Here is a 26,423-nt window from a genome sequence, read left to right on the forward strand (position 1 = left end):
TCGCGCCCCAGATATTATTCTGAAAATTCTTTCTAACACTGTTGCAGAAGCTCCCAAAAATGTGTTAACCTAATAGGTTGTTTTGTTTTCACCTTTCTGCCCAGTTCATCCCAAACCAAATGAACCAGGAACAATCGACCTCAGTAGACAAAATCCAAGTTAAAAGATAATTTTAATGTATGGTTTTCATGGGAGAGTAGTGGTCCCCAAACCACCAAACCAAACAAAAAAATATGTTGTACAGTGTTTACACGTTTACACCTTATTATACACTTTCATACCACATAAAACACGCAGTACATATTCCATAACAGTCACAGGGGACGATTTACCAAGCGGTCAATCAGCCCCAATGCAGCTATTTCCGCGCGAGCCTTCAGGCTCACCAGAAACAGCAGTTAAGAAGCAGTGGTCTTAAGACCGCTGCTCCTTAACTGGTCCGCTGCCTCTGAGGCGGTGAACAGCAATCAGCCCGATCGAATACGATCGAGTTGATTGACACCCCTTGCTAGCGGTCAATTGGCTCCCGAATCTGCAGGGGGCAGCATTGCACAAGCAGTTCACCAGAACTGCTTGTGCAATGCTAAATGCTGACAGCATATGCTGTCGACATTCAGCAACGTCGGGCGGACATGATCCACTCAGCGGAACACAAAAATACTTACAAAACGTCATGAATAGTTTATACTAAGGATGCCTGTAAAAATAACACTCATTTATACATATAAATAATGTTTTGTATTATTATTTATTTATTAGTATTTACGTTAGCATTTTTTTCATTTTAATGCATTCTTAATTTTGTTTCTTAAATGTAGCATTTCTCACACAAGGTTTGGGGTTCACTGTTAACAGTGTCCACTCTACTCTGAGGGGAAAGCTGGGGTTTCAGGCATTCCATGTAAAAAAACTCCAACTTTTTCTAAAACCCATTTCCTGCCTTTATTCATTTTTTCTTTAAGAGAAAGTTTCTAACTTAAGGTTTGGGGTCCACTGTTATAGGGTAAAACCACATCTGAGAGTTCACTTCGCTCTATAGGGAGGCGTGGGGTTTCTGGGATTCCATGTAAAAATCCACCCACTTTTTCTACAACCCATTTTTTTCCTTTGTTCATTTTTTCTTTAAGAGAAGGTTCCTCACTTAAGGTTTGTGGTTCACTGTTATAGGGTAAAACCACATCTGAGAGTTCACTTCGCTCTATAGGGAGGCGTGGGGTTTCAGGGATTCCATGTAAAAATCCACCCACTTTCTCTACAATCCATTTTTTTCCTTTGTTCATTTTTTCTTTAAGAGAAGGTTCCTCACTTAAGGTTTGTGGTTCACTGTTAAAGGGTAAAACCACATCTGAGAGTTCACTTCGCTCTATAGGGAGGCGTGGAGTTTCAGGGATTCCATGTAAAAATCCACCCACTTTTTCTACAACCCATTTTCTTCCATTGTTCATTTCTTCTTTAAGAGATGGGTTCTCACTTAAGGTTTGTGGTCCACTGTTATAGGGTAAAACCACATCTGAGAGTTCACTTTCCTCTATAGGGAGGCGTGGGGTTTCAGGGATTCCATGCAAAAATCCACCCACTTTTTCTACAACCCATTTTTTTCCTTTGTTCGTTTTTTCTTTAAGAGAAGGTTCCTCACTTAAGGTTTGGGGTCCACTGTTATAGGGTAAAACCACATCTGAGAGTTCACTTCGCTCTATAGGGAGGGGTGGGGTTTCAGGGATTCCATGTAAAAATCCACCCACTTTTTCTACAACCCATTTTCTTCCTTTGTTCATTTTTTCTTTAAGAGATGGGTTCTCACTTAAGGTTTGTAGTTCACTGTTATAGGGTAAAACCACATCTGAGAGTTCACTTTTCTCTTTAGGGAGGCGTGGGGTTTCAGGAATTCCATGTAAAAATCCACCCACTTTTTCTACAACCCATTTTCTTCCTTTGTTCATTTTTTCTTTAAGAGATGGGTTCTCACTTAAGGTTTGTGGTTCACTGTTATAGGGTAAAACCACATCTGAGAGTTCACTTTCCTGTATAGGGAGGCGTGGGGTTTCAGGGATTCCATGTAAAAATCCACCCACTTTTTCTACAACCCATTTTCTTCCTTTGTTCCTTTTCTCTTTAAGGGAGGGTTTCTCTCTCAAGGTTTGTAGTTCACTGTTATAGGGTAAAACCACATCTGAGAGTTCATTCTGCTCTTCAGGTAGAGCTGGGGTTTCAGGCTTTCCATGTAAAAATCCTCCCAAATTGTCTGTAATCCATTTTCCTGCTCTGTTAATTTTTTCCTCAATGGAATATTCTTTGCTCAAGCTCTGATGTGCATCGTCATCTGAGCCTCCAATCCATTTTGTAGGCAGAGGCCGTGCATGGAGCTCAGACAACAGTAGAAGGAAAAGGATGGTGACAAACTGGCATTTCATTATTCACTACCACTGATCTAGACTGAGAAGCTCTATCTGATGGTTGGCTTCTTCCTAGAATGATGTAGTAGACTGCTTGTCACAAGAAGTTTTTCTTCTTGAAGGACAATATCCATAGGTCCTCTCACATGACTATGGCTTTTGTATCTTAACTACTTAACTTCTGTAGATTCTCTGATTCTCTGGCTAATGGTGTAGCAAAGTACTTAACTGTTGTAGCTGTAAGATCAGAGCATTATGGCATCATAGACACTTATGAGTGGTTGCTAGGGAATCTTAAATGGACAAACATCCCTACTGCTGCTGAAGTTCTTCATACAGAATGAGAGAGTATATATATATATATATATATATATATATATATATATATTTATATATATATAATCAAAATGAAATGTGTGGAACATGGACCAAAAGAATATAGTAACAAAATGACCAGGCTTGACTGGATACTAAATAAGTTATATAACACTGTAGCAAAACATATCTAAACTTAGTTAAATAGATACAAAATATTTTATTAGCAAGCAGAATATCCAAGTAATAAATCAATAAAGTATATGATGGTTTAACATCAACTATAATATACTTAGGGTTAACATAGATAATATAGCTGGCGGCGGGGTAGGTAGATTAAATTAGGGGTTAATCATTTTAATATAGATGGCGGCGGTGTTAGGGGCTCACTTTAGGGGGTTATAGATATAATATAGCTGGCGGCGGGGTACGGGAGCGGCGGTTTAGGGGTTAACAACTTTATTAGGTTGCGGCGGGGTACGGGAGCGGCGGTTTAGGGGTTAATAGCTTTTTTATTGTTAGGATAGTGAGGGGGGATAGCGGATAGAGGGTTAGACAGTGCAGGCTATGTTAGGGAGGCGTGTTAGACTTGTCGGGCTATGTTAGGGAGGCGTGTTAGACAGTGTGGGTGTTTTAGACTTTAGTCAGGTTTTATAGGCGCCGGCAGTTTCTAACGTGCCGCAAGTCACTGGCGACGCCTGAAATTTGTACTTACGCAGATTTCTGGACATCGCTGGTTTGTCAGACTTACGGCACGTTAGCATCTGACGGCGACTTATATGGGATAGCTCGAGTTGCGAGCTGAAACTGCGGGCGACGCCGGTTCCCTCGCTTGCGCCGCAAACTGCGATCTATATCGGATCGCGCCCCAGATATTATTCTGAAAATTCTTTCTAACACTGTTGCAGAAGCTCCCAAAAATGTGTTAACCTAATAGGTTGTTTTGTTTTCACCTTTCTGCCCAGTTCATCCCAAACCAAATGAACCAGGAACAATCGACCTCAGTAGACAAAATCCAAGTTAAAAGATAATTTTAATGTATGGTTTTCATGGGAGAGTAGTGGTCCCCAAACCACCAAACCAAACAAAAAACTATGTTGTACAGTGTTTACACGTTTACACCTTATTATACACTTTCATACCACATAAAACACGCAGTACATATTCCATAACAGTCACAGGGGACGATTTACCAAGCGGTCAATCAGCCCCAATGCAGCTATTTCCGCGCGAGCCTTCAGGCTCACCAGAAACAGCAGTTAAGAAGCAGTGGTCTTAAGACCGCTGCTCCTTAACTGGTCCGCTGCCTCTGAGGCGGTGAACAGCAATCAGCCCGATCGAATACGATCGAGTTGATTGACACCCCTTGCTAGCGGTCAATTGGCTCCCGAATCTGCAGGGGGCAGCATTGCACAAGCAGTTCACCAGAACTGCTTGTGCAATGCTAAATGCTGACAGCATATGCTGTCGACATTCAGCAACGTCGGGCGGACATGATCCACTCAGCGGAACACAAAAATACTTACAAAACGTCATGAATAGTTTATACTAAGGATGCCTGTAAAAATAACACTCATTTATACATATAAATAATGTTTTGTATTATTATTTATTTATTAGTATTTACGTTAGCATTTTTTTCATTTTAATGCATTCTTAATTTTGTTTCTTAAATGTAGCATTTCTCACACAAGGTTTGGGGTTCACTGTTAACAGTGTCCACTCTACTCTGAGGGGAAAGCTGGGGTTTCAGGCATTCCATGTAAAAAAACTCCAACTTTTTCTAAAACCCATTTCCTGCCTTTATTCATTTTTTCTTTAAGAGAAAGTTTCTAACTTAAGGTTTGGGGTCCACTGTTATAGGGTAAAACCACATCTGAGAGTTCACTTCGCTCTATAGGGAGGCGTGGGGTTTCTGGGATTCCATGTAAAAATCCACCCACTTTTTCTACAACCCATTTTTTTCCTTTCTTAATTTTTTCTTTAAGAGAAGGTTCCTCACTTAAGGTTTGTGGTTCACTGTTATAGGGTAAAACCACATCTGAGAGTTCACTTCGCTCTATAGGGAGGCGTGGGGTTTCAGGGATTCAATGTAAAAATCCACCCACTTTCTCTACAATCCATTTTTTTCCTTTGTTCATTTTTTCTTTAAGAGAAGGTTCCTCACTTAAGGTTTGTGGTTCACTGTTAAAGGGTAAAACCACATCTGAGAGTTCACTTCACTCTATAGGGAGGCGTGGAGTTTCAGGGATTCCATGTAAAAATCCACCCACTTTTTCTACAACCCATTTTCTTCCATTGTTCATTTCTTCTTTAAGAGATGGGTTCTCACTTAAGGTTTGTGGTCCACTGTTATAGGGTAAAACCACATCTGAGAGTTCACTTTCCTCTATAGGGAGGCGTGGGGTTTCAGGGATTCCATGCAAAAATCCACCCACTTTTTCTACAACCCATTTTTTTCCTTTGTTCGTTTTTTCTTTAAGAGAAGGTTCCTCACTTAAGGTTTGGGGTCCACTGTTATAGGGTAAAACCACATCTGAGAGTTCACTTCGCTCTATAGGGAGGGGTGGGGTTTCAGGGATTCCATGTAAAAATCCACCCACTTTTTCTACAACCCATTTTCTTCCATTGTTCATTTTTTCTTTAAGAGATGGGTTCTCACTTAAGGTTTGTAGTTCACTGTTATAGGGTAAAACCACATCTGAGAGTTCACTTTTCTCTTTAGGGAGGCGTGGGGTTTCAGGAATTCCATGTAAAAATCCACCCACTTTTTCTACAACCCATTTTCTTCCTTTGTTCATTTTTTCTTTAAGAGATGGGTTCTCACTTAAGGTTTGTGGTTCACTGTTATAGGGTAAAACCACATCTGAGAGTTCACTTTCCTGTATAGGGAGGCGTGGGGTTTCAGGGATTCCATGTAAAAATCCACCCACTTTTTCTACAACCCATTTTCTTCCTTTGTTCCTTTTCTCTTTAAGGGAGGGTTTCTCTCTCAAGGTTTGTAGTTCACTGTTATAGGGTAAAACCACATCTGAGAGTTCATTCTGCTCTTCAGGTAGAGCTGGGGTTTCAGGCTTTCCATGTAAAAATCCTCCCAAATTGTCTGTAATCCATTTTCCTGCTCTGTTAATTTTTTCCTCAATGGAATATTCTTTGCTCAAGCTCTGATGTGCATCGTCATCTGAGCCTCCAATCCATTTTGTAGGCAGAGGCCGTGCATGGAGCTCAGACAACAGTAGAAGGAAAAGGATGGTGACAAACTGGCATTTCATTATTCACTACCACTGATCTAGACTGAGAAGCTCTATCTGATGGTTGGCTTCTTCCTAGAATGATGTAGTAGACTGCTTGTCACAAGAAGTTTTTCTTCTTGAAGGACAATATCCATAGGTCCTCTCACTTGACTATGGCTTTTGTATCTTAACTACTTAACTTCTGTAGATTCTCTGATTCTCTGGCTAATGGTGTAGCAAAGTACTTAACTGTTGTAGCTGTAAGATCAGAGCATTATGGCGTCATAGACACTTATGAGTGGTTGCTAGGGAATCTTAAATGGACAAACATCCCTACTGCTGCTGAAGTTCTTCATACAGAATGAGAGAGTATATATATATATATATATATATATATATATATATATATTTATATATATATAATCAAAATGAAATGTGTGGAACATGGACCAAAAGAATATAGTAACAAAATGACCAGGCTTGACTGGATACTAAATAAGTTATATAACACTGTAGCAAAACATATCTAAACTTAGTTAAATAGATACAAAATATTTTATTAGCAAGCAGAATATCCAAGTAATAAATCAATAAAGTATATGATGGTTTAACATCAAGAAATAACTTGTGTTATGAGCGGTCCCTAACCCCGCCCCCTATGTGGGTGGTATTCTGCATATATGAAAAGTGTTTATGATACAGTTTGTTTATTTATTTGAATTTCATGTAACTAGAGATTAGGATGTTGCTTTCTATTTTTTCCTGACACTTGGCTTGTAAACACCCTTGCTGTTGCCTAGCAACTGGTTGGGTGGTTCTACGCAATGGGGGAGGGGTCTGTATGATTTAAATGTTTGTTTTCTAACTATTGATACTGTTTGTCTGAGGAAGGGACATATGTCCTGAAATGTCACACTAGAATAAACTACTGTGTGCCACAGACCTCAAAATTAATATTTCTGGTGCTGAATAAAAAAGATATTAAAACTTACTAAAAAAATCATCAGTATCTCCCCAAATTATAGAATTGAATTACAAAGTCCTCCTAAGGTGGTGTTTGACACCAAATGGGCTAACTAAAATCTATAAAATATCCTCAGGTAGATGTTGTAGAGGTTGCAATTCTGTATGTGGTGGGAATGTCAGGTTATCCGCACACACTCTGGTCTACACTAGAATTGCATTAACGACCTCTCTTCTCTAATACACTTAAAGTGACACTGAAGTCAAAATAAACTTTTATGATTCCGAAAAGAGCAGCAGTTTTAAGACACTTTCCAATTTACTTCCATTATTACATTTTGCACAGTCTTTTTATGTTTACACTTATTGGGGAACAAGGTCATGTGTACAAGGTCACAGGGTATATATGTATATTAGTCTGTGATTGGCTTATGTCTGTCACATGATTCATTGGGCCGGAGAATGGGGGGGGGAGTATTTGTCAGAAAAAAATCTATTGCTTATTTGAAATTCAGAGTAGGTGTTGTCTTTTTATTATGCACTTGTTAATTATGTGATTCTACTGCATTGAGTGGTTCTCTAAGTTAACACCCAGAATGACACTGCTTAATGCTCTGACAACCTCCAAATGCAAAATACAAATCACAAATTTTCCAGGTAGGAATTAACAGCGCTAAACCCCTTATAGCGAAGCACTGGAAAACCCCTGTATCTCCAAATAAAAAGATGTGGATAGACAGAACTAATGAACTATTGACACTCGAGGAATATGGATTTCTTAGGCACAGCCAACTGGATTATTTCCTAGAAACCAAATTTTACTGGGAACACTTGACTCAAACCTAAGAAATTACACGAATAACACCCAAAAACCCTAGATAGGACCCTCCCTTCCATACTCATTCTTGGATCTCTATATGTTTACCCTTTCTTTTTATCCATGGCTTGTTCTCTTTTTACCTATCTTTATCGATTCTCCTCCTGCATTATATTGTTTATTTATATTTACGTTGTAACAAAATTTAAAAAGGAAATATGTCACAAATGGAACAGATGCTCAGAAATAGTTGCATTGTTTAGTTTATGGAAAAGTTTGTTTTCAGCCCTTTTGAATAACAAAAAAACAAAAAACATATGATAACCATAATGACAATCTCGCTATAAACCTACATGGTCTATTTACAACCTTAATCCACCATATCCAGAGATAATGGAGACAGATGCATCCCAATAACAATAACGACTACATCTCTTACATTACTGATACTTTTCCTGGTATATCAACAATCTCTGTCTGGGTCTTACACAATTGTAGATGGTTTTGGAACTACATTTGTCATGATGCTCAGCCAGCTGATATGCTTCCTGAGCATCATGGGAAATGTAGTTCCAAAACCTCTGGAGAGCCACGTTTCAGGATGTCTATTTTAAGGTATATGATTGTCTGATGTAACCATTTTTTTACACCACATAGACACTGTTACTTACAATAAAAGTTGAATTTAAAAAATAAATAAACAAACTACTGTTTGCCTTTGAAAATCCTAAGTGAATACAGATGTTTGACATCCTGGTAGCAGTATATGAGAAACGGTAATGCAGACTCTCACAACTACGTTTACACACTCACACTCTCTCACTCTCTCTCACTCTCTCTCTCTCTCTTTCTTCTCTCTCTCTCTCTCTCTCTCTCTCTCTTCTCTCTCTCTCTCTCTTTCTTCTCTCTCTCTCTCTCTCTCTCTTTCTTCTCTCTCTCTCTCTCTCTCTCTCTTTCTTCTCTCTCTCTCTCTCTCTCTCTCTTTCTTCTCTCTCTCTCTCTCTCTCTTTCTTCTCTCTCTCTCTCTCTCTCTCTCTATATATATATATATATATATATATACTTTCAACTCATAATATATATAAGTGCATTGGAGCCCTTTGCAGTTAAGTAGATGAATACATGTAAAAATCATATTTATACAATATTCATACTTAATAAAGTGTTATAGTGTATATTTACTGTAAATATTTCACATTCCAATGTTCTGCACATAGCAGAATATCTTCTATGTATTTCTAAATAGATATTCCTACATATATCTATTTATATCTATACCTAAATATATATATACATACTTTCAACTACTAATACGAGCGCAACCCAACAAGCGCAAAAAGCTTACTTCTATCACAATTAATGTTCAAGCGGGATTGTTAAATAGCGTGCCACTCGTAATCGGAGCCAAAACCTATTATTTCAGCACTATGCACCTTCTTGCATTTGAGCATAAAAATTACACAAAATTCTGATATCCCGGAGGGGTTAGTTTATATCATTTAACAATTAAATTAATGTTCCTACCCTTATATGAAATCACTCAACATAGCAGAAAATATTTAAAAAAAACATTTTTTAAATAGTTTTCCCATATATAATTTCACAAAATAGCTCCTGTCTTTTTACCCAGTCTTCCATTTATTTTTATTGGTAAAGTATTTTTTATTCATTCACAAAAACATGGATCTATAAGCGCCAACAACAACCGTACAAAAAAACGAGGCTAGAGGTTACTGCTACGCTATCTGTCTTGCTAAAGCGATCACTTCATAGCTATAAGGATGTGGAATCCCTTACTTGGCTTGTGAAACATCACTCTTTCAAATGTGGGGGTCTTACAATATGTACTACACTGTAGCACTGTAACCCCTACAATAAAACTAATGCTGAGAGGTGTTTGTCACTTGAACGGATTGCTGCTTTCAAATAAGGGATCTCAAGTTTCTTTATATATTGTGTAGGTCAATATAGGGGATAACCCACCCCCTGATGTTGCTCCAAATGCTTATGATTTTGTCAGGTGGCCATCTGACCCCCTTCTTTGAAAAGAGGCTTCTCCTTTTTCAAATGCGGCATCATTTGCCCCTTTGTAATATACAGTCATGGTAAAAATATTGGCACCCCTGCATTTCTGTCTGATAATGGACCACTTTGCCCAGAAAATTGTTGCAATTACAAATGTTTAGGCATTCTCGTGTTAATTTCTTTCGTTTATATTGTAATGACACAAAAAAGTGGAGGAAAAAAAGTCAAATCTGACACATTCCACGCAAAACTCAAAATGGACTGGACAAAATTATTGGCACCCTCAATTTAATATTTGGTAGCACACCCCTTGGAAAAAAATAACTGAAATCAATCACTTCTTGTAACCATCAATGAGTTTCTTACACCTCTCTACTGGAATTTTAGACCACTCTTCCTTCGCCAAATGCTTGAGATCTCTCAGATTGGAAGGTTTCCTTTTCCCAAATGTTGTTTTGAGATCTCTCCACAGGTGCTCTATGGGATTGAGATCTAGACTCATTGCTGTCATAAACCATTTCTGGGTGCTTTTTGACGTGTGCTTTGGGTCATTGTCCTGCTGTAAGACCCAGGACCTCTGACGGAGACCCAACTTTCTGACACTTGGCCCTACATTGCACCACAGAATTCTTTGGTAGTCTTCAGATTTCATAATGCCATGCACACAGTCAAGACATTCAGTGCCTGAAGCAGCAAAGCAACCCCAAAACATCAGTAAATCTTCACCATGTTTGACTGTAGGAACTGTATCTCTTCTTTAAAACCCTCATTTCTTTATCTGAAAACAGTAGAATAATGGGCTTTACCAAAATGTTGTAATGTTTTTCGTTGGTCCATTGCACATTCTCCTAAAAGGATTTTTGCTTCCTTGGGTACGTTTTGACAAACTCCAATCTGGCTTTTTCATGTTTCTGTGTCAGCAGTGGGGTCCTCCTGGGTCTCCTACCATAGCATCCCTTTTCATTCAGATGGTGGCGTATAGTGCAAGCTGACACATTTGTACCCTGTGCCTGAAGTCAGCTTTAATTGGTCTGGAAGTTGATCGAGGTTCTTTAGCCACCATTTGAACAATCCTTTGTTGCAATCTTTGATCAATTTTTCTCTTTCGTCCACGTCCAGGGAGATTAGCTATAGTGCCATGGGCTGTAATCTTATTGACAATGTTGCTCAAAGTGGACACAGAAACATTAAGATCTCTGGAGATGGACTTGTAACCTTGAGATTGTTCAAGCTTTTGACAATTTTTGTTTGCCAATACTCAGACAAATCTTTGCTGCTCTTTCTCTTCTCCATGCTCAGTGTGCCACAGAGAGATACACAACAGAAAGGTTGAGTACATTTTTCACCATTTTAACTGGTTGCTGGTTAATTGATGCAGGTGACTTTAATTACACATTATAGGAACATCACAAGCGTGGAATGCAATTATTTCTTACAATTCTGAGAAGGTGCCAATAATTTTGTCCAGTCCGTTTTTGGAGTTTTGGTGGAATGTGTCAGATTTGGCTTTTTTTTTCCTCCAATTTTTTTGTGTCATACCAATACAAACAAAAGAAATAAACATGATAATGCCTAAACATTTGTAATTGCAACAATTTTCTGGGCAAAGTGGTGCATTATCTGACAGAAATGCAGGGGTGCCAATATTTGTGTCCATGGCTGTATATGTTGGTGGTGCTAGGCTCCCTAAAATAGACCATAGAACTGTAAAAGGCACCTAGTATACAGGTAACATCTCATTTGATAATAAGTAATCCTCTCTTTCATGTGAGGGGTAGAGGGGTAGAAATATGCACAGGCAAAATATTTGTTTCATCCAGAAAATACTTGTGGATTTTTCCTGAAGTTCATTTAGGCATAATTTAGTTCATGCAAGCATTTGTTTCATTAGAATATTAAAAAAGCCTAATATTAAAGAAAAATAAATAAAGTAATTTGCTTGTAAAATAAATGTGTCCCCATTATATCTAATGGGAAGCTAAATATACAACTAATTTTTCAAGAATTTTATATATATATATTTTTTTATATATGTTATATAATTTATATCACCATATGTCACAATTTTTTAAACTTGCTACATATTTTTCTGTAGCTTCTTCCTTTCATTGTTGAATAGATGAAGCAGGTGTTAATTTACGCTTCCAAATTGGTATAAATTTCTGAGTAAGTCAAACAAGTAATTTACATACTGGCAATTTGGCAAAATATTCTTTGAGGGGAGAAAAAGAGGTTGTGAATTAGTGAAACACTCCACAAACTCACAACTGCTCTCAAGCTCTAGTCAAAGTGTTGAAAATGGCTGAGCTTCCCCTAATCTCACACCTCCCTATGATAGATTAAGGCTTAAATGGACAAGCCTGTATGACTAAAATCAACATTTAATGCCTGACTGGCTGTCCCTATCATCAATCACTAGTAATACTATGGCCGGATTGGACAGGGGACTTTAGACACATGAATGGTCAGAACCCCTCTAAATCATTGCAAACAAAGCCCCTGTATATCATTGCAAAGTAGCTGATTAGCCAAATAATATATCAGCTTCTTCCCCTTTTCTGCCCCTTTGTATGGTGCCTAACAAAGAACGAACTTATTTGTTTGTTCTTGGTTTGTTTCATTCGTTTAATGGGGAATTCTTCAAAAGCCAAAGGCACATGTTTCACTAAAAGGGTATTGTGTGTTGTATGATGTCCATACAGTTAATATATTACATAAGTTATATTTTATGCCATTCACCTACTAATTACAGGGGTATGAGACCCCACACTGGAAAGGGGTTCTTCTACTTTCAACTGGGTCTCATACCCTATTGTGTTTTGTGGGGGAAATGGGACTCTAAGAGTGCCCCCCACCTCCTTAAACACTACAGGTGTATACTTGGGGCAGGCAATTAGCATAGTGTGAGGGTGTGACTTAAAAAGGGGGAATTCCTTATTTCACATGAGGGATCTCATACCTCTTAAATTAAATCAAAGGGGGAGTCTCTGTATAATATCAATTTGTAATAAATGTTTAAGCGGGACAGGCAATCACCGTTTTTTTTTTCTCTTTCATTTATCAATTAGTACCAAAAAAAGGTGCTAAACTCAACATTTTTGTGCCGCAGATCATCGCTAATCTCAGCGCCTTTGGTCACCCATGGGACAGCGCTCTTCTCTCAATAAGGTGATGTTTCCACCTCTAAACCAACAGCTGTGCTAGTCATCTGACTTCTGTATGCTTGCACGGCTATTGGTTTAGAGGTGGAAACGTCACTTTATTGATAAGAGAGGTGCTGATTTTACGGAGGTGGCATGGCACAGACAGGGTGAATTTAGCACTTTTTTTTTTTAATAATTCATCACTGCAAGGCCAGTTTATTTTTGGTGATTGTAATTCTGTCACTTGAATTTAAATTAATGCAATTAGAAAGTTGACCCATTTAACATAAGCAATCATATCCCTTAACTGTTTTTAGCCAGAAATGTATCTAAGTCATTCTAAAATGTATCTAAAGGTACTTAGGCAAGGAGTGTTGTTTGCTTTTATCTATAAATTACAGTTTTTACATCTTATATAGTAAGACTTTTTGTGTGCATATCCAAACCGTAACTTACTAAAACATTTTAAATCATTTATATACTTCAAGATGGCAGATGCTTACCAAAATATTAGACTTCTGCCATCTATAACGGATAATTACCCACATTCACAGCAATGTTTCAGGCTAGTCTATGTCCTTAATCATGCTTAAGGGCATTGAGTAGCCCGAATCGTTGCTGTGAAACATAATTAAGTGCACTGACTCGCTCGAAAACGTTGCTGTAACTTATGTTTGAATAATAAAGTTAGTTTTTAAATTAAAAAAGCTGAAGGCCTTTGGTTTTTTTCGTGTATTGGATTTAGGCTTGGTGAGCCTCCTACGGTTGCTTTCAAGATACCTGTGCTGTTTCCACATCAATAATTTGTAATAATCCAAATTCCCCTAGAGACCTTTTCTTGACTTTGAGATATCTCTACATACTTACTGCATTGTAAGAAGCAAAAGTCCCAGAAATATGGTAAATCCAATCCAAAACCCCAAAAAACCTGAGACTTAAAACGGATAGTGTATCTAAATAACTCTCATATGGTGCATGTCCTTTCAGATATTTTAGTAACTTATCAATCACCTATCTCCATCCTTCAAATTGCTCCCCCTCGACATTGTAATGTTATCATTTATTAACTGTCTGAAAAAAAATCATTGATTATATTGCTATTGGAATAAAAAAAAGCAACTCTCTCAGTTATCAAATATGACTTCTTGAACGGTGTAACGCCATATATACTTCTACAGGAAAGTAAGCAACCAAGAGAAATTTGCCAGACAAACAAGTAAGTTATGGCATTTTGTTTTTAAAATGTATTTGTAAATTGTCTTTTTGTCATTGGTCAGTATCTCTTTATTACAAAACAAAATTATTCTACACAAAAGAACTAAAACCATTTAAAAATCTTCATTTTTAATACAAATATATACCCAGGAAATATTGCTTTATGACACAAATTAAAGCTCATCAGATGTAGTTAGTTCCGGAGATGTAACGTCTTTGGTTTCAGCATCTGGTACATGAAAAGCCACGTATGGGCATCGCTTGACGTTGAGACACACCAGCTTTTGGATAGAGGCTGTCTTGACAATATTAAACCCAGTTTCACCACCAAAAGTGCTGGGCTTCCAGTATTCTGGGGAGCAAATTGGATTACCCATAAGTCCTTTCAGTGAAAATGGTGCACCAATTTCAACCATACTTTCTCCAAACATAGACTTTGGTAGCGTTTTTTCCAGCAGTAGACCAGGGTAAAATTCTAGTGCATCAATATCCCCATACAGAGATTCCAAATGAGCGGATATTGTTTCCTCTCCTGCAACAATAACATAATATATAAATACTTCGACATCTACATATTCCACCACAATACACATTGGTAAAAAAATAAAACATAAAAATATAGAAATTTATTTTTTAGCTTTAAAATGTCTGAATATGTAACTATTATCAAGTGGATATTTGAAACAAAACAAAAATAGTAATCATTGTTTTTCTTGGTTTCATCTAAAAGTGAGAATTTCACATTTATGGCAGTTTGTTTCCTTTTTTATTTTTTTTATATACATTTATGTTTTGTCCTGAATGTCCAACATTTTCTTATTAGGCTTGCAAAGCCTGACAATGGCATAAATTCAATAAAACTTATTTTTCAAACTAATACCTCATGGAAAACAACTCATCACAATTTTAAAAAAGTGGACTTCATAGTCGCCCCAGTCACATCCGTGAGATGCAAGTCATTATACATTATATTAAACAGAGAGCCATCTACTTATTAATTGTTCGCTAATTGGGGGCGTAGAAAAAACAAAATTTATGCTTACCTGATAAATGTATTTCTTTCTAATGACATGATGAGTCCACGGATCAACTAATTACTATTGGAAATATCACTCCTGCCCGGCAGGAGGCGGCAAAGAGCACCACAGCAGAGCTGTTAAATATCACCTCCCTTCCCTCCAACCCCAGTCAAGAACAAACTTTAAAATGAAAACAGACCTCTATAACATATAAACAAAAGAGAAATTAATTAAAAACAAAAACGTGTTTTACCCCTCCATGCATTACACTGTATATACTTTTTAATTGACTTGAATAAAGTGATTTTTTTATATTTTATTTAATAGGGTGCTTGGCTATTTTTGATGAGATGTTCCTAATGCTCATTGGTTGATACAACAGAAGGGCTTATATGCTTAGGGTATTGTTGTACTCGTCACAAACAGCAAACAATATTGTAAAAATGGGCTTGAGATGTATTAATCAATAAATGTATGGCATGAGTATGAGTATGAAATAAATACAGTTACTTTAGGCAAAGGCTCAGTGTTGTGAGTTTATCATTTATAAAGCTGAATGGTGCAGCGACATCAGAATTTCACTACATCTTTCAGTCAAACTACTATTATTCTGCACAATCATACTGTGTGACTGTGTCAAGGCTTGTAAGTTTGACCGCGCACAGCTAATGCAGCATGACCGCGCACAGCTAATGCAGTGCAACTGTGCACAGCTAATGCAGCGTAACCACTCACAGCTAATGCAGCGTATCCGTGCACAGCTAATGCAGCGTATCTGCGCACAGCTAATGCAGCGTATCCGCGCACAGCTAATGCAGCGTATCCGCGCAAGCTAATGCAGCGTATCCGCGCACAGCTAATGCAGCGTAACCGCGCACAGCTAATGCAGCGTAACCGCGCACAGCTAATGCAGCGTAACTGCGCACAGCTAATGCAGCGTAACCGCGCACAGCTAATGCAGCGTATACGCACACAGCTAATGTAGCGTAACCTTGCACAGCTAATGCTGCGTAACCATGCACAGCTAATGCTGCATAAACCATGCACAGCTAATGCTGCGTAACCATGCACAGCTAATGCAGCATAACCATGCACAGCTAATGCAGCGTAACCGCGCACAGCTAATGCAGCGTATACGCACACAGCTAATGTAGCGTAACCTTGCACAGCTAATGCTGCGTAACCATGCACAGCTAATGCTGCATAAACCATGCACAGCTAATGCTGCGTAACCATGCACAGCTAATGCTGCGTAACCATGCACAGCTAATGTTGCGTAACCATGCACAGCTAATGTTGCTTAACCATGCACAGCTAATGCTGCGTAACCATGCACAGCTAATGCTGCGTAACCATGCACAGCTAATGTTGCGTAACCATGCACAGCTAATGCTGCGTAACCATGCACAGCTAATGTTGCGTAACCATGCACAGCTAATGTTGCGTAACCATGCACAGCTAAAGCTGCGCAACCATGCACAGCTAATGCTGCGTAACCATGCACAGCTAATGCTGCATAACCATGCACAGCTAATTTAGATTAGATTAGATTCCTTTTATTGTCATTGCACAAGTTAGAAAAACAGGGCAACGAAATGTATTAAAACATCTAACCCAGACATTGCAGATAAATAGTATAAGGTGCAACATACAATAGTAGTTATAAATAATTATAAAAATGGAATAACTTAGATGTTAAATACACATAATATAACGTGCAAAATTCCAAGAATATATAGTAAAAGTGCATAGTGCAAATCGGTATCAAGCAGCAGTCAGTTGTATGAAAAAGAATGTGTAAGACACAGAAGAAAATGTAACAATATAATACAAATTATCAATGTGATTTTAAAAGTGCATAGTGCAAATCAGAATCAAACAGCAAGTCAGTTGTACAAGAAGAATATATGAGACACACCAAGAAAAGGATGTGAATGAGATACAAGTTATCGATTTGGTATAGAAAAGTGCATGGTGCAAATCAGTATTAGACAGCAGTCAATTGTATAAAAGAAATATATAAAGCACTGGAAAAGTGTGATAGTGTAATACAAATTATCAATGTGATATGGATATGTGCATAATACAATCCATGTGATGAGCACAGATGATAATACAAATTAATAAATAAAGGTGATAAACAGCAATTGTAATCTGAGATAGCCTGTAGTTTAAACAATAGGATAATCTAAAAAAAGACATGATAAAATTTAAGAAAAATCAGCATTAAGTATTTGTATTCAGCAAAACAACATCTCTGGGGAAAAAAAACTATTCCTTAGCCTGAATCTCTTGCTATTCAGGCTCCTGTACCGCCTCCCAGATGGCAGGGGAACAAATAGTCCATGGCTGGGATGGGAAGAATCTCCAATGATACAGTGTGCCCTTTGCAGGCATCGCTTATGCTGAAGGTCCTCAATAGAGGGTAGCTGGACACAGATGATGTACTGAACAGTTTTCACCACCCGTTGCAAAGCAAGTTTCGCAACCAGCTTTGTAGGAATGACAGTATTGAATGCTGAGCTAAAATCTAGAAACATCCTTACATAAGTGTTATTATCCAATTCCAAATGGCTCAAAGCAGAATGCAATGCCATAGAAATAGCATCTTCTGTTGACCGTTTCTGGTGGTAAGCATATTGATGAGGGTCCAGCGTACGTGGTAAACAATCTTTAAGATGAACCATGACCAATCTTTCAAAACACTTCATGATGATTGGAGTAAGTGCTATAGGACTCGCTGCAGCAGATTGTTTTGGCACCGGCACAATGATTGCTGTCTTAAAACACACCGGAACAACCGCCTGAGCCAATGACAAATTAAAGATGTCAGTAAAGACCTTGGCTAATTCTCCAGCACATGTCCTTAGCACCTGACCAGGGATGCCATCTGGACCGGCAGCCTTACGTGCATCTACCCTGAAAAGTGCTTGGTACACCTCAGAGACAGAGAGTGTTAACGGCTGTTCCTCTGGGTGAAGCACAACTTTGATGACTGATTCATTATTGTCCTGATCAAAACGTGCATAGAAATGATTTAATTCGTCTGGAAAAAAAGCATCTCTAATTGAGGAGATTGTATTTGCAGATTTATAGTTCGTAATGGCCTGGATGCCCTTCCACTTACGTCGGGGATCACAGTTGTTATGAAAGTGATCTTCAATACGCATCTTAAAATCATGTTTGGCACTTTTTATTCCCTTTTTTAAATTTTCCATGGTAAAGCTGTAGGCTTCAGTATCACCAGATCTGAAAGCAGCATCTCATGCATCCAATAAAAAGTGAACCTCCCTATTCATCCAAGGTTTCTGGTTAGGAAAGATTCTTATCTTTTTAAAAGGAGGTTACGTTATTGGTACAAGAGCTGATATAGTCCAGAATAGAGGAACCATATAATTCAATATCTATGTGCGAGTCCCCCATAGCTTGCATGGCAAACATGCTCCAATCAGTATATTTAAACTGATGCTGAAGTTTCAAAGTTGCATCTTCTGGCCTTACGGATATTTTTTCCCGTTTGATAAGGGGAGAGTACCTGGGATACAGGAACAATGCACAGTGGTCAGATTTTCCCAGGTGAGAGAAAGGAATGGCCTTGTAGGCATCAGCAATATTCGTATAAACACGGTCTAATGTTTTATTTCCTCTAGTGACACAAGTGGCATTTTGATGAAATTTGGGAAGTACAGTTTAAGTTTGAATGATTAAAATCCCCTGCAACGATAAAAGCCCCTTCTGGGTAGGCAGTTTGCAGCCTATTAATAGTACATAAATGTTCTTCCATGGCTAGTTTAGCGTTAGCATCAGGAGGGATATATACTGCAATAGTAACAGTGGTTGTAAACTCCCTAGGCAAATAAAAGGGCCTGCATTTTATCACCAGATACTCCATATTAATAGAGCAGTGACTCTCAGTGATTACAGTGTTTGTGCACCAAGTTTGATTGACATAAATGCACAGACCACCACCTCTGGTCTTACCTGAGTCTTCTGCCACTCTGTCCGCTCTAAAAATATCACGTCCTATCTCAATAGCATTGTCAGGGATACTGTCATTAAGCCATGTTTCTGTGAGGATCATTACATTGCAGTCTCTAATTTTCCTTTGAGAGGCAATCAGAAGTTTAAGTTTGTCTATTTTATTTGCCAGAGACCGGACATTAGCCAAGAAGATACTGGGCAGTGAGACTATGTGGGCATGTTAGGAGCCTGTTGCGAATACCTCCTCGTTTACCACGTCTCTGCTTACGTTCTCGCCGCTGCAGGACACCTCCTGTCGGCGGACCTTGCTCCACAAACCACGGCAATCTGGTGATATCCTGGATAACCTGTAACTTCCCATAAATATTTAAGCTTTGAGATTCGATAGCCAAAAGTTCTTGCTTGCTGTATACAATGGTCCCCAAGCGGACAAATATGCTTAAAATTATCAGCCAAATAACTATCAGTTTGCTTAGTCTGGGTAGGTGCAGAGCCTTGCGATGTACACGCCCCGCCATCTTGATACAGGAAGGAAGGTATGCTGTGTAACCTTGCACAGCTAATGCTGCGTAACCTTGCACAGCTAATGCTGCGTAACCTTGCACAGCTAATGCTGCGTAACCTTGCACAGCTAATGCTGCGTAACCTTGCACAGCTAATGCTGCGTAACCTTGCACAGCTAATGCTGCGTAACCTTGCACAGCTAATACTACGTAACCATGCACAAGTTTACGGTGAAGGTCATACATGTCTTGTGTCTGTACACAGGTTTGCAGTGTGAACATGCAAATTCATAGTGTCACCACACACACACGTAGAGTGACCATGCACATACATGCAGTCTGACCATGCACAGGATTGCAGTCTGACCATGCGCATGAGGATTTGGTGTGAGAGTGCACAGGCTACAGTGTTACATCGGGCAGTATTTAAATGCATAATAGGCTTTTCAGTATATAAGTGTGTGCCTTAGAATGAGTAAACATTTAAATACGGTGGTCTCAGCATGTAATGACGGCTATCACCATATTGCTGTCATAGTTTCATACAGACAAACTAGTTTGTGATCACTTGCAGGTTTCAGTGTGTATAAGTATTCTGCAAGTCTTGCCCAGCGTGTGTAATAAATATCTCCTGTAAACACTGACATTAGTGCTTTTTCTGACATCATCAGATAAATGCACTCAGTTCAGGCATTTGCACCATATAAAACAAATAGGCTTCGATTAGATCCATCTCCATAAGGTTTACCTGTAAATTCCTGGAATGACTTGTAAGCTTTCAACCCAAATCTCTTCCTATATTCGTTAAAAGACTGGACTCGAAGTTTCCTGGACTCCTCAATGACACCCAGAGCAACATTTGAAAGACGTGGATGGATATTTTTTCCGCCTCCAATCTAAAAGGGAAATAATTACAAATAATTAAAAAATATAAAAGGGAAATATTTATATATATAGCCGTGCGGGAAATCCGGCTTGGCGCTGCAGCAGTTAAAACAAGTTATTTGGAACAAATAAAAGGGAAATTCATTCATACAGTACAGTGCCCCTTTAATGCCCCTTTATGGATCTCCTAGCTTGGGGAGAGGGTAAACACCACAAGGAAGGGACTGGTTAAACCAAACCCTAGCACTATTTATCTCACACATAAACAGAACATGATTTGCTTTCATACCTTGCCGGCAATTTGTTTGGAAAATGCTTCAACCAGAGCTTCCACGCCGTAGTCAAAAAGAAGTGTTGTATTGTACACAAAACTACTGTAGCCATATTCTTCTTTCTGTATATTGAAGGTGTCAGGCATTAGAGGATGCCAGTGGTATAGCTGGTTAAACTCAACAGCAATCCGATTTCTGTACTGGAACTGCACTCCAAACAGTAACTCCGGGTCAAATTTTAGCTTCAAGTAATATCCACTGAGGTGCTGCACGTAATCTTCAATCACTATTTTTATGGTCTCGCCTGCATAAAAAAATAGGAGGTTTATATTATTTGCACCAATTTCAAACAGATAGCAAAAATGAGAGGGTGGAGTTTTTAACAGCAGACAATTGATTTTATTATTTTGTCTGCCAGGAAATAAGCAGTGATTTTACTTCTGAGGTACCAGTAACACTCATAAAGCAATGATTTAAGCTATAACAATACAATAAAGAAACAGGTAATTTAACTACCTTTTGGTCCTGTGAGCCGAGTGAGCTAAGCAGTGCTGGATTGTCCCGCACCCATAAAACATACCTAATATATTCTTTTTTGTGTATATATATATATATATATATATATATATATTTATATATATATATATATATATATATATATATAAAACACATACACACCCACACATACATATATATATATATAGGAAAATGCAGTGGCTTATTAAAAATAAACACACTTCACCTGAGTTCCCAAATAACTCCTCACCAGGTCTCTTGGTACTTGTGAGGAGTCATTTGGGAACTCCGGTGAAGTGTGCGTTTTTTTTAATAAGCCACTGTTGATGCTCTAACCCTGGCTATAGTAACCTTATGTTGCTAGTTCATCGATGCCTATTTACTTAATCTAATGTGTTAATAACATAAGCGGTTAATAGAAAGCTCTGTGACTATACTGTTGTATACTGAACCTATAAATTTGGTATGATATCCTAATACTAAATTGAGATGTTGGCAACGTCAGCTGCATTATACTTACTATCTTACCTTACTAGGCTCTGCAGTTTAACCGCATTAGTCACAGAACCGGATAGGACACTCATGTAACGGAGTACATTCATACTAGCTCACTGAGCGGAGGCAATAAGTATTCAGTCTATTGTGGAAACAGACATTACTGTGCACAATAACAACGTAGTAACCGGTTATATCCAATACAGACCGATTCAGTTCAGACCATCTTGCTGCTATAGATACTAACACTTATTGGCAACATTTGTTGCATTATATAACTACCAAATCTAACAGAGTCGAAACACTCAAACACTAATAATTAATGTGGTATAGAGAAGTGTTTCTCAACAGCCGGGCCGCGGCCCACTACCGGGCCGCGACGGCCCTGCTGGTGGGCCGCGACCCGACATTACCTCCAGACACTCGCTCTGACAGGCCCGCCTTTACACATCTCCTAAATTTTGGACGGGCCTGTCAGAGTGCCACTGTGAATGTCAGTTTGCGCACTGTGAGCATGTAGCGGCGGGCGGGCGCACTGTGACCGGGTAGAAGCGGCTGGCGGCATATATATATTATAATTATATGATAATTCAGTGGTGTGGGATCCATATATAATATATATAAATGGTTTATAGTGGGTTAATTTTATAATTCATTGGTGTCAGTGGGTGAGGGAGGAGAGAGAAAGAAAGAAAGAAAGAAAGAAAGAAAGAAAGAAAGAAAGAAAGAGAGGAGAGAGAGAGAGGGAGGAGAGAGAGAGAGAAAGAGAGGGAGGAGAGAGAGAGAGGGAGGAGTGAGAGAGAAAGAGAGGGAGGAGTGAGAGAGAAAGAGAGGGAGGAGAGAGAGAGAGAGAGAGAGGAGAGAGAGAGAGGGAGGAAAGAGAGAGGAGAGAAAGAGAGGGGGGAAAGAGAGAGGAGAGAAAGAGAGAGAGAGAGGAGATAAATAGAGACAGAGAGAGAGAAAGAGAGGGGGGAGGAGAGAGAGAGAAAGAGAGAGGGGAGGAGAGAGGGGAGGAGAGAGAGAGAGAAAGAGAGAAGGGAGGAGAGAGAGAGAGAGAGAGAGAGAGAGAGAGAGAGAGAGAGAGAGAGAGAGGGGAGGAGAGAGAAAGAGAGAGGGGGAGAGAGAGAGAGAGAGAGAGAGAGGGGAGGAGAGAAAGAGACTGTGTATATCTATCTATCTATATATATATATATATATATATATATATATATATATTTCTTCCAAACCTACTGCAACCCACTCCCGATGCTTACCGGGCCCTGGACCAGTCCGGCTAAAACTTACCGGGCCTTGAGGTCACTTAGGTTGAGAACCACTGGTATAGAGAATCTTCCTACAGTAATAGAAACCAGCGCACAAAAGTGCTCAGTCCAGAACACACTAAGTTTCTGAATTTGTGGCGGTCCATTTTAAGGTAATACTGGTTAGTTCATAGAAGCTCCAAGGTTATAGTCTTAAAAGAATGTAAACTTACTACATGGTATTAAACCAAGACACAACTTTTTACAGTCAATAGTCATAACCAGTTTATCCCTGATAAAAACCGGATCAACTTAGCATCTCCAGTACACAACAAATGAGTACTCAGCTGTGAACATTTAGTTCTATGACCTAGGTTGTTATATACCGAAAACTTACTTACAGACTCTAAATATCCTAACGACTCAGACATTCTGGTATGCACAATATTAGATACGTTGGCAACATTCACTGCATCATTGATTAACCCCATAAATAAAGGTGCATCCAAATAGTCACCTCCAGTCACTTAAACCAATGAAAGAAAGTACATAGAAAAGAACACAATGATTTCCATATATTTGTAAAACTTTAATATTAAAAGAGAGGCAACTCCTTGTACTTTGATTTAATTTTGGCCGACACAGTACTATCTGGATACCTAGTGTATGCAATAAATTACTATTGCCTCCTAAGGGTTAATGCCCAATATCAATCGTTTGACGCAGTTTCTAATGAGTAACCTATCTCCCCCACAACTTATATGAAAGCTGACACATTCTTTTTTACTAACTAGTAATATCAGCAATCCATTATACTCGGTGTATACTACAACACATATTAATAGTGCATAGCATGAGTATCACAGTGTGTGGTTTTTATTATTCCCATTTTAACATATATATACCTCGTAATAAAAGTTATGTTTTAAATATTTTGTGGCACCCTCTTCCCACTGTTTGGAGGATAAGCATAAATCCATTATAGTAGATACGTAGTATCAATAGTCTCCTGAGTGATATAAGTGTATTCTAATTAAGGGTTCTATCCTTAAAGGCTGTGAATTATTAGTACACAGCACCACTACTCATAATAAACTATTAAACAATATATAATAGTTTAACTAAATTTGAGATTTAAGGAGTCAAAAACTAAAGTAGTGCCATTGGTTCCGTACTAGTAGGTTTTATGTATCTCTTAGAAAGAGTTTAGGGAAATCTTCAAAATCTTAAACAATTGAGGCCTCTATTACAAAGGAGACAAGGAATTCCAGAGGACAGGTGCAGTTCTAGAAACTTCTTGTAGATGAGAACATGAGAAGGTAACAAGTGAGTTGAGAAGTCTTAGGGGTGTGTTGGGCAGAGATATAGGAAGGTACAATTTTATTGAGGGCTTTATATGGTAGAGTGAAGGTTTTGAATGTTATGACGGAGTAACTGTCAGAGAGGAATTATATAAAGAGAAATCTGGAAGACATATAAATCAGAATGAGATACATCCATAAATAGAAGTGTCAGATATAAACCAAGGACTGGACTAGAGTCTCAATGTAGTGGGTGGGTAAATTGATGACAGTGTTGTCCATGTAATGGAGATTTAAGTGTAGATATATTGGATGATCCATGAAAGAGGAGACTTTCAGTTTGAGAGATTAGATTAATTCAGGGACATCCAAAATGAGAGAATGGAGAGACAGCTGGTGGCACTAGTGAATAATGAATAAGATGGGTTAGGTGTAAAGAGTTATATTTGTGTATCATAAGCATCAAGAAATACTGAAGGCCACAGGTCTTGTAATCTGAAAAAGCGAGAGACCTAAAATGAGCTTTGTGGTACACCAAAAAAAAAAGAGTAGTTAATGGAAAAGGCTATGTCAGATATATGTATACTCAGTGTGCAGTTAGAGAGACAGGAAGAGACAAGACAGATGTGTCTCAGATGCCAAAAGATTGGAGAGTTTGGAGCAGGATAGGATGGTCAACGGCAGTATGAATGTAAGCAGTTCATTATTCACCTAGGGTTCAGTATTTGTGGAATGTTTAGGGATAAACACCAGATTCTACTTTGGACTTCTGGGGATTATTAAATGTAAGGTTTTGTAATGTACATAACACAAAGAAAATAATGTAATGGATAACATGATATCGGTGGTATTATCGCAAAATCTGCTCACCTATAAGAATAAGCCTTGTGGTCTGAAACAACTGCTCATCGTCCCATGTTGGATGTTCCTTTTTCAGTACATCACAAACTCTGTTGTGTTCACGAAGCCAAATAGTTGCATACATCATGAGTCCGGGAAGAAGACCGAATACTTCCTGTCCCACCGCTAGCTGCTTCTCCTTCGGAATGTTTTCTGGGTATATCATGTGAACCGGAGCTTCGCTCACTGTTGGTGGATACACATCTCCATTTATTGTCTGAAGCACAAACAAACCCACGAAGAAATGTTTTTTTTATATAAATATACGTATTGACAGAGATCACACCAAGTTAACAGGGACAGTTGGTAAGGGTCATGGACAGGGTGATCGATATCCTCCCCAAGGACACAAAGCACATATTCACCAAACAAATAAGGATCCTAATTGTTAAGTAAGGCTATGGACTTTTCCAAAGTGGGTGAGCTCACTACAGATAATTGTGGCCTTGGATAGATCTAGATAATGTTATTGCAAGGTGTAAAAAAGTTGACCAAAACATTTTATCAGATATGTGGGTTTACAGGTTTAAAAAAATTTTCATTGTTGTAATAAACAAGCACTAAGCAGTAGGTTATAATTCTAGAAATCATTACAATATGTATTATTCATCAATTCAAAAGGATTTTACGTTTTATTTCTAACTTAATATGTGCAGGTTCCATTACTTCCTATCACAGCCCCACAAAGGGGATATGTTCTGTACAGGAAGGCAAAGTAGGAGCTTAAGTAATTAAATGCCCTATCCTCCTGGCTTGCTGTATTATAACTTAACAGTCATAGAACTGACTGAACCATAAACATAACTTATATAACTTATAACAAATAAATACAAGACACAGAGTGTGGGAAAAGACCCGTGGGTCAAGTTTATTGTGAAACAAGAGAACCGGCTGAAAGCCACAAAGCAAACCCTCACCAGGTGGCGGCAATCTAGCTATGGGAGTAAGCACTACCCTCCCCCTGGGGCAGCTGTCACTCAACCTCTGATGGCAAACTGGGGCACGGGCGAACCGCATAACCAGGGTGTAGATCAAAACTTCAAACCAGCAGAACCAGGTGTGACTAGGCGCATGTGCATGCCACTACCTGGGGAGTCGAAAACGACTGTCCTTAGACTTAAGGAAACGAGCCGCGTAGCCCTCATCCAGCCTCAGACCCTGCTGATACACCATATTGATGTCCAACCTAAAGATTGCCACCTTACC

At 38.7% G+C, this 26,423-nt stretch overlaps 1 protein-coding gene across 1 annotated transcript in view; it reads right to left on the reverse strand.

Moving 5' to 3' along the window:
* Positions 1-14,118: 14,118 nt before the first annotated feature.
* PTGS1 (prostaglandin-endoperoxide synthase 1) overlaps positions 14,119-26,423 on the reverse strand; it is a 119,241-nt gene continuing 106,936 nt past the window's right edge. The window contains exons 8-11 of the mRNA XM_053696140.1: positions 25,188-25,434; positions 20,782-21,068; positions 20,356-20,503; positions 14,119-14,636 (exon numbers count right to left, since the gene is read on the reverse strand). Of these exons, the coding sequence (XP_053552115.1) occupies positions 14,278-14,636; positions 20,356-20,503; positions 20,782-21,068; positions 25,188-25,434 (1,041 nt within the window). The 3' untranslated portion in view covers positions 14,119-14,277. The remainder of the gene's footprint in view (positions 14,637-20,355; positions 20,504-20,781; positions 21,069-25,187; positions 25,435-26,423) is intronic.

Source organism: Bombina bombina, chromosome 12 (assembly GCF_027579735.1).
Source record: "Bombina bombina isolate aBomBom1 chromosome 12, aBomBom1.pri, whole genome shotgun sequence".
NCBI lineage: Eukaryota > Metazoa > Chordata > Amphibia > Anura > Bombinatoridae > Bombina > Bombina bombina.